The sequence below is a fragment of the Ziziphus jujuba genome, chromosome 8 (genome assembly GCF_031755915.1).
Source record: "Ziziphus jujuba cultivar Dongzao chromosome 8, ASM3175591v1".
Classification (NCBI taxonomy): Eukaryota; Viridiplantae; Streptophyta; class Magnoliopsida; order Rosales; family Rhamnaceae; genus Ziziphus; species Ziziphus jujuba.
In genome coordinates, this window is record NC_083386.1 from 27,450,792 (window position 1) to 27,464,660 (window position 13,869).

The window sequence follows — 13,869 nt, forward strand, 5'->3', positions numbered from 1 at the left end:
TAGCATCAAATGAGGGATTATGTGCCACATATGGACAATTTTGATGCCATCATCGCTTGCGCAATTTGAAGAATACGGAAATTTTTTTTTTTTAATGTTATAATTTTTTTTTTTTTTTTTTTTTGGGTGAATAAGAAAACACAAAGTTTTATTGTCGATGTCAACCACGAATTCTGTCTATCTACTGTCTACCTCTTTTTATCTGCCACATAAAAAAATAAAATAAAATAATAAAAAAAAAATCAAGAATAATTCTTATACCCGCTAATTGGATTCTCTCTCCATTATTGTTTATTTCCCCATTGGCTTTTCTATTTGTCCGCTTGTCCTAAATTTATGACGACGTCCCAGAATCCCACTTCATTCATTCTTGGAGTTTACCGAGACAATGCCAAGACTTTGTTCCGCTATGATATTCCATCCACCTGTCAAATAACAACAGTTTTCAAATATAAAGTTTATTTATTGAAGATGCATTTATATTTTAGAGCACTGAAAAAAAAAAAATGGAAAAAGACGTAACATTTTCAGCCAAATAAAAAGAAGAAGAAGAAGAAGAAGAAGAAGAAGATATAGTATACACGACAATTTAATTTTATCTACTTTTAGCTGTATAAGTAGTCTAACATCGCAAAATTCTACTAGTTCAACATCGCAAAATTCTACACGTACAGTGATCTCTTTTCGCTTTCAACTGTGGAAAACAAAGCGAACTTCCCTTTGTCCTCCTCGATTTATTTTTCATTATTGTCTGTTTGATTTTCCTTATTTATTTTTCTTAATTTAATTTGGTGACGAATATGTGAATAATGACTTTTTTATTTTTTCCATGATGGTAGGGTAGTGCATGCAAAAAACGAAAGGAAAATTAGCATAAACAACACGACGCGCGGCCATTACAGTTTCCCCTTCCATTATCAACTTCTAGCCGCTCAGAAAATGGCACGTGAAGCGAGAAAAAAGGTAATTTTGTTTGGTAGAAAATAAAATTAACACCAATGTGGTACAATTATCAAATGTCTCATCGAGAGCAAAATTAGGGATGGTAATTTGCCCCGCACGGCCATACCTGCAGTGCAATATTTCTAATAGGATGGTTTTTTTTCGAAAATTCAGGAATACGGGACAAATTTGGAGCAAATGCCTAAAAACTAAATCAGGAATGGGCCGAGGACAGGGAATAATAACCCCGTCCCGAATCCGTCCTGATATATATATATATTTATTTTTTATTATTTTTTTTTACAAAATTTTATTTATATAAAATTATTTTTTATTTATTTATTTTTTTAAATATATATTTTATTATAATTGTAAATTTATTTTTTGATATATTTTATTATATTTTTATTGCATTGTAGTCATTTTTTTTATATTTTAATCATAAAATAATTTTTTTATATAAATTTCTAAAAAAAATATCAATTAAAAAATAAAATAGGAAAAATCATCCCACCTAATAAAATCTTCGATCCCGCCCCGCACTTAAAAAAACAGAAAAAATCACGGAGATAGAATGTAAAATTTTCTACGACGATGGAGATAGAATTTTAAAAATCGGTCCCTTCCGCTCCGCCGCGTTGACATTCCTAAGCAAAATGTTAGAAGTCACTCTGATTTCAACTTTTTTTAAGTACTCTTGTTCTAAATAGGCTAGTCTTTACTACCTTGAAGCTGTCAATATCGCAAACCCCAAAAGCATGAAAAAAAGTTGAAATGCTAAATTTTGTTGTGCTCAATTTAATGATTAATATATAAACAAGAAGATAATTATCAACATAGGTCCGCGCAAGGTAAAAATAGGATCATCAATTTCCAGCGATACAAACAAAAAGGTCACGTTTTCATCAACAAAAAAGTAAAAGGAAACAAAAAACAAAAAGGATGGGTCAAGTTTGGCCAGAAAAGACAAAATGACGAATATCCCCAAGCCATCAAAATTGTACAAAATTTCAACACCCGTATGAGAATTTATCCCATGATTATCATGTGTTGTGCCATTCATTATTATTTTAACTTTTGACTAACTCTTTTTTTGGTAAATTAATTTTGACTAACTCATAGCACTGGTTCTTGGAACTTGGTATTGGGATTTCGCAGCATATGCAATAACCTCGGTGCAAATTAGTAAACAAAATCATGTAATGATTACGTGACCTGAGAGTTAAAAAATAATGTATTTGGTGTATTTTCAAATTAAAAAATAATTATTTAAAAAATTAGCCAAACTAATTGTCTTTACAATTTAAAAGTCATGAATTTAAAATATAAAATAAAATTATTGTGAATGATAAAAAAAAAAAATTTCTTTTGAAAAAAACAACTATTCCTTTAATTTTAATATAAATATGTTTTAGATATATTCTTATAATATTTATAATTGAGATAGTTACCATATGATAAAAATACATAAATAGATATAAAATTTGACTTTTCATTAATTTTAATCAAATTTGAAAATTTTTGAAAACAAAAATATTTATAAAGATTAAATTTTGAATCTAATTCTTATTACAAAATATATAAATAAAAATAATAATAATAATTTTTTTTTTATAAATAGTTATTTCCATTATGATAGAAAGTGATCCTAATTTACTTTAAAATAATTAGATGCAATATGCTTGTAATCAACACGACACTCATTTTTATTTGAGGTTGAGGTCAGAATCGGACAGACGATCTCACGGTATTATTACGAGCACATTTTCTAAGTGCTACTTAATAATAATCATAGGTTCAGAAAGCACTAGTGTTTTAGAACTGAAATTTGTTAAGAAAGTTGATTGTATTCTTTTTTCCAATTTATTTAATTAATGATTTTCAGCCTTTTTCACATTTCAGGTGATAATTTATGAAATGTTCTTACATCATCGTCATCTTCATCATCATCATCTTTTTTCTTTTTCTTTTTCTTGTTCTTTTTATTTTTATTTTTCAATCAATGTTCTTGCATCTTTGAATCTTGGAAAAATACCACCTTACGTCCTCTAAAAATTGATTATATTTCAATCGGAGCTCTCATTAGTTTAAGAAACATTTACTAGCATCATTAATTTAAGAAACATTCATTAACATCCTTGCAAGGAATATGTGAATGATGGTAACATTAAATGGTTTTAAGGTGATAAAGAAAAGATAAATAATAATTAATCATTTGAATTAAGCCATGATAGAGATGGATGACGGTAATTTTTAAAATCAGTAGGATTCATTGAATATAGAAAAAGGAAAGGTAAATGATAATTTCCCTCAAATTTTTTTTTTTTTTAAATATCCTTTCATCCCAGGATATTTTTCTCTTTAATCAAACATGAAAAAACAAAATATTTTTTTTCCACTTTCTTTTCTTTCCATCTTTTTTCCTCAAATTTTTCACAGATCCAAACATATCCTGACTTGGATCACCACTAGCTTGTCACTGTTGGGACCCCAATCTTATTTTTTGGTAAATGTCGGGACGTCAATCTTGAATCCCATATATGTAACTTCAATCAATTCTCCAACAATTCAATAGTGCTGGCAGAAAGGTAAAGTTGAAAATGAACTATGGTCCTTAAATTCGGTGGTTTTGATCCATTATTCTCAAGAGTTTAATTTTTCTGAAAAAGAGCCTAGACAGAGATGTCAGAGATTTGAGAAAAATGTATAATATATATATTGAAGAAGAAGCAAAAGCCTAGTTGATATTGCCCCTACAACATGCAAATTGATATTAGACAATTTTTTTTTTTTAATGCTTTACAGCCTTTACTTTGCAATTCCATCGTTCACCAAAAAAGGGCCAAAAAAAAAAAAAAAAAGAAAAAAAAAGAGCACGACATGAGGATTAAATAAAGGTTGGCCCATCTTTATTGTTATTATTATTATTGTTATTTATTATTGCAATTATTATTATTGTCTTTTTTGAAACATGCTAATGGATGTTTTGCGACTCCGCTTCTATTAATTGACAACGTACAGTTTGCTTTCGCTTTTCATTGGCTTTGTACCTGGCGACCCACTTAGTACTGCAATCTCTTTCTCCAATTTTATCAATGCCCAGCAAAACAGCGCATATTTTCACCAAAAAACGAAAAAGCAAAATAGTACATATAATTAAATAATTGAAGAAAGGCCCCTTGGGGACCGATTGGATCAAAATAAAGCCACAAAGATGATGAAAAGGAAAATCTAGGAGAATAAAAAGTTGCTCAATTTGACTAAAATATTATGATGGCTCGCTCAACCACAAAAAGTCACTAAGCTTCTCCAAAAAAAGGAGAAAAAAAAAGAAGTCACTAATAAGCATTCTTAATTAAGCCTTTTTTAGTTTGTTTTGAAGTTGTATCAAATTTCTCTTCAGTCAATATTACTTGTAATGAAAATTCTGATTCCTGGAAAATTTGAAAACCGCAGGAATTGCTAAATTACCACCAAAAAAAAAAAAAAAATTGATAAATGTCATTTGCCTCTTGGATTTGTTTTCTTCAACAAATGGTTTGCGTACAATTAATACTCACCTTAAAAAAAAAAAAAATGTGGTTTTGCTGACAAAGATGGATTTGTAATCAATATTCTGGCTTCAAAGTGGATATTTGGTCATAAAATGCAATCTCGATGCTATATATCTTCATAATGATTTTATTTATAGTAGAAAGTGTAAAGCATTGGGTATTTTTTTAATAATTTCCGCTACGTCGAATTGATTTCAATTAACAAAATAATTAAATGATTAACTTCACTTTATGTGTTTTAGAGAGGAAGGAAATGAATTTTTTAATAAATTGAGATTGGGAGTAGAACTGGCCAAGCATGTAGTGAGTAGATCAAAAAGAAAAAGAAACCTGTGATAGAGGTTGTTGATGGAGAAGATGAACACCACGCCAGAGCAAAGAGGAAAAGAAAAGCAATGGAAGGGAAGGCGTTAAAAGACCAAAGCGTTAATTGTAGGAAAAGATTTAGGTTTTTTAATCCAACATGTAATTAATGGTACACATGGGCCATGACTCTTCTGCAGCGACAGTTTGTAGCACATCAGAAATTCAGAATCCACCTTACCATACACTGTGCACTGAAAATTTCCCCATGTTCAATTCTATATGTATTGTTGTTTTTGGTGTCCAGATGCACGTAGAATCTCACACTATTTTAAGTCAACCTCATGTAAAAAAATATTGCAATTAATATGAAAGCTTTTCCATTAATAGCTTTCTTCTGATCTTTTTTGTTTTTTGTAAAACAAGGCCAATGAGTCATATAACATGTTAGGAAATTTAATAAATATCAATTTCTTTTACAGCTCCCAAAAAAAAAAAGAAAAAAGAAAAAAGAAAAAAGAGGTCATTCTTTTTTTGCTTTCCCTTTACTTAAGGATTTTAGATTATTAATTTTAAGTTTGAAAAATCTGAATCAGATACTCATCTTCTTCGTCCTTTTTCTTGTTTTTGATAAAAGGTAACGTTCATTCCAAGAAAAACACAAAAAAACTTGGAGGAAAGCTTTTACAAGCCTAAACTGCAACTGAGAAAGTCAGAAGCTAAAACATCATGGACATCCTATGTACGCTGTAATTTGGGCTTGTATACCTCAAATACGAGGGTAGAGTGGTGTAATTTAGTGGCCCCATAATCTCAATGCAGGCCCTTCAACTCTGCTTGATATTTTCTATTTCATTTTTTTTTTTTTTTTTTGGCTACGAAAATGGGGGTTATATTAACCAAAAAAAGAGGCAACATACAGCAAACAAGCACGAACAGTTGGAGGGAAATTAACCCCTCTCCTTGTTCAACTCCTCAACAAAATCTCTGGGAAGCAGAGAAAGGGGCACTTCCCCAGCCCAACTATTGGCCAGACCCCATCGAGACACAATATGAGCTAGCTTATTATTATTTCTTGGAACCCAAGCAAAAGACAGACTGAAAAAATGAACAAAAGCCTAGAGTTTCCTTAATATAACCTTCAGACGACCAGTGACCAGCTAAGGAACCTGGATTATTGAGAAAGAGTTGCAACATTAGGAATATAGATTGGAAATGGAAACGTTATCTTTTGCTCAATTTGAAAGGAAATAACTTCATTAGTTGATCCTCTAATTTATATCAACTATCATTAGTTGGTTCTCTAATTGCTACATAACAGGGAAAATATTACTTTGGTCTTCCTCGTTGCTTCACAATCATCAGATCGATGAATTTATATTGATTTCTGCGGACTGGAAATGGGACCAATATTCCTTCACCAGCTTCCCAAAAAGTGAGCCTTCTCTCTTCATCAACATCGCTGGTTCATCATACTCCACAAGTTTTCCTGGAAACAAAATTCAAATATTTTCTTCTAAATTCTTGACCAAAAACATTTCAAAATACTACCTCCTATTGACTATCTGTTCTGCATATGCTTAAGCAACGGCCTCATAAAAAATAACTACCACTCTTCCGTTTCAGACAACATCCTATATAAAGCTATCTTCTAAGACAAAAGATTATTTTAGTACTTCATTTCCATTACTTCTATCGTTTTCTTGTCTTAAATATTGTGAAAAATTATATCTAAAAGTTTCATTTGATTTTTCCATTCGGTTTTAAAATTTTAAAAAAAAAAAAAAAATTGTTTTGGAGTGTCTTTTAACCATTCACCCTCTAAAAATAAGGAGTTCTAAGAAGAATTAAACTCTTTATCATTAGAAACTTTAACCTCAACATACGGTAAAGGCATAAACTGTTAGATAAAGGTGCAAACGTTGGATTTTTTTCTTGAGGTTATAACTAAAGCAAGCATACCCACCATCGTTGATGCCAAGAACCATAGCGCAATCCATTACGGTTGGTATTCTGTGAGCTACTGTGATCACAGTGCAATCTGCGAATTCATTTCGAATGGTTGTCTGAAGAATCATATCGGTTGCATTGTCAATGGAAGCAGTTGCTTCATCAAGCACCAGTATTCGACTTCTCCTCAAAAGGGCACGTCCCAAACAGAATAGTTGCTTTTGTCCCAAACTCCAATTTGATCCATCATCCACAACTTATCACAAACAAAGTCATGATGATGGGTTAGCAATATCAAGTGGACAAAACATCACAAGCATAAAATTTTCAATAACATTGATTACCTAAGGAGTCTAGTCCATCTTTTTTTTCCTGAACAGCCTCTTGAAGCTGACACTTTCCAAGAACCTTTAACATCACAAACAAATTGTTACCCATTAGTCCACTTGAACAAAAAAATGAAGAAATAACTTGTGTTTAAAGAATTACCTCCCATATTTCCTCGTCGGAATGTTGAGACAAGGGATCCAAATTGTATCTCACAGTCCCATTGAAAAGAGTAGGATCTTGAGGTATTATTCCGAAACGTGACCTCAGGTCATGAAGTCCAATTGTACAGATGTCTATGCCATCTACTATGATCTTCCCTCCAGCAGGCTCTACCAGACGAAACAGGGCTCCAATTAGAGTAGTCTTCCCGCTGCCGGTCCGACCAACTATACCAATCTTGTTTCCTCCTACAAATGTGCAACTGATACCGTGAAGAACAAGTGGAGCATTTGGCCTATATCTGATCTGTTTTGCGACATCAATTCAATTTTTCTCAGTTCTGAGTAGAATTCAACTTCTTCATTTTTATTGAAAAGTGTTGTAACAAAGTTTACCTGCAAATCATGTAACTCTACTTTGCCCACAGCGGGCCAATTTGCTGGAGGACGATTTTGTTCAATGACATGAGGTGCTTCACTTGGTATGTACATGTATTGGTTTAGCCTTTCTACTGAAATTATATAATTTGCAAGAATGCACTGATTCTGAATTGAAAAGACAAGGGACCCATTTAATGAAATACCATATGAAATTGCCATTCCGATAAATCCTGCAGTAAATTCAAATAATTGTCATTAAAAACCCCAAAAGTAGCAGGATGGCACTAAAAATAAATATGTTAAAGACCAAAAAAAAAAAAAAAAAAAAAAAAAAACACTAACCGGAGCTATAAGTTTCAGGTGGAAGCAGGGCAATGCAGAGTGCTGAAGATGCCAGAACTATTGCACAGAGTATTTCTAGCCTCTGAATCAACCACTCATTTGCTGCAAAATTGTGAAAAAATGGGCTGGTATTTATGTCAATGAGGTCTAGATTCTTTCTGAAGAACCGTTCTTCCTCTTCAAAGGCTCTAATCGTGACAACTCCAGCCAAAGACTCAGCAAGATGGTTTGCTACCAAGGACTTAGTTGTGCCATTGATCCGCATCAACTCTTTTGCAGCAGAAAAATAATACCCCTGTAGATTTTAAGGATGTTATCTATGAAATAATATGTTAAAATAACGCTATCTATTATTATATTGCAAAGAAATTTCAATATATATTTAAACAAGTTACATAATATTAATGTCCAACAGGTAGGAAATTTTTTCACCTGTAATCGTAGTGCCAGAAAAATTGTTGGTACTGATACAAACAAAACTTGCCAGGTGACAACACCTACCACTCCGAGATTGCCAACAGCAACCATGAAGGCCCCAACAGCAAAGGTTAAGCTAAATGGGATATCAATATCAACAATACTTAAATCTAAAGAAACCTACACAAGATCAAACAAATACACTAAAATGTTAAGTTTAATTGTGCTAATCAATATTCTATCTGTAATGTAACAAACGTGAGTTTTTGATACATACCCTGCTAAGTATCCTTCCCAAAGGCGTAGAGTCGTAAAAGGACATCGGTGCATTGAAAAGGGAATTTTGTAGCTGTGAAAATAAGGACTTGGATGATTGAACACCCAACACAACCACGTAAAGAGATCTAAGAACTACAAAAATTATTGAAGCGAATCCAATCACCAAATAAACCATGATCAACATTAATGAGCTAACATGAGGATTATCAACATTAGCAGCCATCCAGGAGCTCTGAGCTATCTGACAGGCCACAAAGATAAGGTGGCTAAGCATGGAGACAGAGAAGTACAGGAACCCTTTGTTCTGTTTTAGATATTGTTTGTAAGGCTTTAATCCAATATCTCCTACTTCTCTTTCTTCATGCTTTATCAATTGATCACCTTTTAATGGTTTAAATTGGTTCTCTGCAAAACTTTTCTGGATCTCAGTAGCTGAAAGTGTTCCATGATTTTTGGCAAGACTAGGAGTGATGTCTTCGAGCCTTTCAGAACCAGCTGTGTTTTTGTGTGCATTGACAAGGTCTTGAAATTCCAGGCTTAACGACAATAACTGATGGTAAGGAGCTGCTCTTAGGATTTCCCCATCAGACATTAACTGCCAACAAAACCAAACACTCAGTAGTAACCATCTATAAATAATGAACCTCACAAAGTGAGTTCAACCTCAATCAACATATCTAGCTTTCTAATTGGCTAACTAGTATTGTTTTGAACTTTTCTTAGTGCAAGTAGCATAATGTGGGAATTCCAGCACCATTGGCAACAAATGACATTAACATAAATGTCTTTCTGTTTTAAGACGTGAGACACTGCAACATTTCAGAAGCTTTCAAAAATTCATAGTAATCCTTATTGTTTTATACGAAGTTTTCACGCAGGTATTTATATTATCAAAGTAAGTAGACCAAACCTAAAGTTTCATATAAGAAACCAACTCGAAAAACGTAGGCAGACATGATAGAGTGTCATCCTTTATTTCATGTCTAGGTTGATCAAAATTTGAAGTTCTTTAAATTTGATAGATTATGCGAAAGCGGATAATAAAGAGCATCTGCCTCGAATCGAAATTAGACTAACCAAAACGGAATCAAATGCAGGAAGGAAATCAACTTGATGGGTCACAAGTACGACTGTCTTCCCCGAAAGTGCCTCCATAACGTATTCCTGCAAAGGTTTAAGAAAAAGCTTCAGCTGAAAGGTACAAAAATGGCTATTACTCCTAATGTTAGGAAATTTTGGTTACATTAAATAAGCTTTTTGCAGTATGTGCATCAACAGCACTGAAGGGATCATCCAAGAGATATAGATCAGCATTCTGATAAAGTGCACGGGCTAATTGGATTCGTTGCTTTTGACCACCACTAAAATTGACTCCTCTCTCCCCTATTTCAGTAAGGTCACCATAGGGAAGCAAGTCAAGGTCCTTTACCAGTGAACATCTTTCAAGTGTTTCATGGTATCTTTGACCATCCATGGCGGAGCCAAATAAAATATTGTCTTGTACTGTTCCTGTTTGGATCCACGCTGTTTGTGAAACATAGGCAATCTTCCCATAAACTTGAATCTGAAAAGTCAATATTTAAAACTAAATTAGCTTATGCTGATAAATCCAAATTCTTTAAAATTGAAGGTGCAAAATAGAATATACTGGATTTTGCAATTATAAGAAATCAAATATATGTAACAATTTACATGTCCTCGAACATTTGGAACTTCTCCAAGAATTGATGCTAGAAGGGTTGATTTTCCTGAGCCAACTTCTCCACATACAGCCACCTTATCACCACATGCAATCTGTAAATCAATGTTTCTGAGAGAGGGCTTTGCTAAATTCTCTTCCCATGAAAAATCTGCCGAGTTGATAATGACGTTGTGATTCACATTCTCCAAGTTGCACTTGATCCGGACACTTTGGGATTGTAGCTCTGGTTCCTCAAGGAAATTCACAATACGTGCAAGCGAAACTTTTGCTTGAATGATCGCTGCAAGAACATCAGGGATAGCTGAAATGGGGTCCTGAACAAGGCGCAAAGTTGCCACAAAAGTGAAAACATTATTTGCATGCAAGGGAACGTTGAGGAAGTAACATGTGCTAAAAGTTACAGCTGAGACTAAAACAGGGGATAACCAAAAGAGAATGATATTATATGCTCTTCTTAACTGAAACGATGATAACCACTTGTATTCCTCATTCCTTAATTTTTCAATCACACCCTTGATATGGGTTTCCCAAGCATATAATTTCAAGACCTTCATGTTCACAAGAGCCTCGGAACTAGCCTTCAGTCTATCATCTTGTGCCACCATAAGCTTAGTCTGAAACTTATGCTGTAGCTTAGCAAGAGGTGCATTGCAAATTACAGTAAGAATTATGCACACCAGGGCTGCAATTGTAGCGAGCCCAACTGCTTGATAAAGAATTACTAATGAGATACAGAGCTGAAGGCTAGTCGTCCAAATCTGATGGAACCAGAATGGGAATTCTCCAATCCTATAGGCATCCACAGTTACATAATTCATGATCTCACCACTGGAGTGCATCAACCTGGCAGCATTAGATAATCTCATTTGCTTCTTAAAAATGGCCGCTGTGAGCAAAGACTTCACCTTCATACCAATAAGTCTGGTTCTGAAGTACCACTGCCTTTGTGATAAAGATTCAATGCATTTAGTAAGGAAAAGTGATATGGCCAATACATAACCTTCATACTTGAAACTCTCTTTTCCTTCAGCAACCAAAATGAAGGCATTAAGTAGCAGAGGACCAGCTGAGGTAGCGATTGTCTTTACCAAGGCAAAGAATCCAGAAACAAAAATCTCTTTCAGGTGGCACAAAATTATAGTCTTCAAAACAGATGGCTGAGAAGAAGGATCAGCTCGTTTTTGTTTGTCCAACTGCTCCAAGAACAACAAGTAACAACTCTCTGCTGTATCTGCTTCACTCAACTTGGGAATATGTTCGTCCTCGAGAGTCTTTTCCCTTCCCCTTTTCATCAGTGAATTCAACCACCAGAATGAAAATCTACTCAGAGTTCCAGCTTTGGCAAATGGAGTAACTGGATCAATTTCAATGACACCATTAGCTTCACCATTCAAAGACGTAAAAAGACCATTCTGAATGCCACGTTGTTCATTCTCTTCATTTTTACAACCCCTATAAGCACATAACAACAACAGTATTGCTCCTGGAAAAGATAAAACATCTAAAGCTATCTTTAACGATACATCTTTGCTTAAAATGGCGGTAAACACTGATAGAACACAGACAAATCCAGAAAACAAGAAGGCGAGAATAGACAAGAGCCGTACTGGTAACTTTGGAAGGTGTTTGATCCGGATACTCACTGTTAAACCAACCAACAACCATGTGAAGCCTTGAAATATAGTTTGAAACCACAAGCTAATTAAAAACAAAGCAGTCTGGGTTTTCCTCAACTTCTCTTCCAAAATCCAGATGCCAAGGAACAAGTAAACCAGTCCAATACAGGTGTTTAAAGTGGCAGAGACAATCTGCAGATTGGAAAGGCCTCGAAACCTGGCTGGAATGCGAACTTTTTTGGATGATGATGAATTTTGAATAAGTAGTGTGAAGATGAGCACGACCAAAAGCAAAGCATCGAAGCAAATGATCAATGCATGGTTGATGCATGCATTGGTTTCTGAGCAACCAGATTCTGCACAAATGGCAGTCCATTCCACCATCTTTTTTTAGTTATCTTTGTTCTTCAAGCTCGGGACTTGCAAACTCTACATTCAAAACAATGAAGAAGATGATGACATTAATAAATAAATAAATGAGACCCACCTGGAATTTCCTAATCATATGACCGAGATACTTGTCAGTTTCCAAGCTTGAGTATGTACTTAAAAAATAAAAAATTAAAAAAGTAATAAAAAATAAAAACAACCTTAAACGGCCTAAGAACAGAACGTCCTACACTTAGGCCTTAGCCAACGCAGAGCACCAAAACAAATGTTTGTTTGCAGAATCCATTTAATCTGTCACTTGGCTCATTAACACAACTTGGGATGGCAAGGGATAAATTAGAGTTGGACTAGAATATTTCATCAAGATACCACATTTACATTAGAAAAAGACAACAAAAGAAAAAAACCAAAAATCTCAAATGGATTCAAGCACTTAAAAATAATTATAGATGAGTACGTGGTACCGTTTCTGGTAACAGCAATAATGTGTTTCATTGGAGATAGTCCAAATGTTCATTATCATTTGTGTTGAAATATCATACATTGAGTTCAAATTTAATACGTCTGTGCAAAATATTTTCAAAATTATCTGAAAAGAAAAAAACTCTCCACATAAAATAATAATAATAATAATAATAACAACAACAACAATAATAATAATAATAATAATAATAAAATCAAAAAAACCCACCCTCACAGTCATATTGGGTGTGCTAAATCGTTTTCTGTTGACCAAGTGTATAATTATACGTGCACTTAGCTATCAAGATTTGCCTCAACATCATTTTCTTGTGAATACAATTAATTAAAACTCCAATTGACATTTGCACAATTTCACCTACTCAATTTTTATATGGAAATTTTAAAAGATTATATACAAAAGAGGTGATATTGCAACATAAAATAAAATATATGAGGGATGCTTTTATGATTTTTAAAATAGAAAGCATTTCTGTAAAATGGACAAAACAATGGGTGTAATTGGTTTGTAATTAACTACTCTGATTAATATAGGTTCCAAGTTCGAGTTTGACGTTGGAAGCGATAGAGAAATCACGCACGGTCGTAGTTGAGAACTATATAATATATGGAATTGGAAATTGTTAAATGATTAAAAAAAAAAAAAATTTTGAAAACTTACCACTCTTGAGTGTTTTTTTGGTTCCATTTTCTACTTTGAGATCCTTGTTTTATATATTGTGTTTATAAAGTCTAGTGGTGGATAACGAGGGTATTTTATTTTTCAATATATCTATAGTTTACAAAAGAAAAATTACATCCATATCATGCATAGGATGATAGATATGTGAGGTTTATTAAATAGAAACACTATATCAACTTATTATTATTATTATTATTATTATTATTGTTTAAAGAGAAACACTATATTAAATAAATTGGTTTTTATTTTATTTTATTTTATTTATGTTTTGTTTTGTTTTGTTTTTGATTTTTTCTTTTCTTATTTTTATTTATTTATTTTTATCAGTGCAACAATTGGTTTA

The 13,869-nt window shown here is 33.1% G+C and overlaps 1 protein-coding gene across 1 annotated transcript; it reads right to left on the reverse strand.

Annotated features, from left to right (window-relative positions):
* Positions 1–5,842: 5,842 nt before the first annotated feature.
* Positions 5,843–12,867, reverse strand: LOC125421411 (ABC transporter C family member 10-like). Its single transcript, XM_048470388.2, has 12 exons — positions 12,565–12,867; positions 10,349–12,403; positions 9,900–10,220; positions 9,734–9,820; positions 8,655–9,251; positions 8,393–8,557; positions 7,961–8,255; positions 7,634–7,848; positions 7,239–7,544; positions 7,094–7,157; positions 6,766–7,005; positions 5,843–6,288 (listed from the first exon to the last, which is right to left on the reverse strand). Exons 2-12 carry the CDS (start codon positions 12,356–12,358, stop codon positions 6,161–6,163), a joined length of 4,428 nt encoding a protein of 1,475 aa, XP_048326345.2. The 5' UTR covers positions 12,359–12,403; positions 12,565–12,867; the 3' UTR covers positions 5,843–6,160.
* Positions 12,868–13,869: the final 1,002 nt, after the last annotated feature.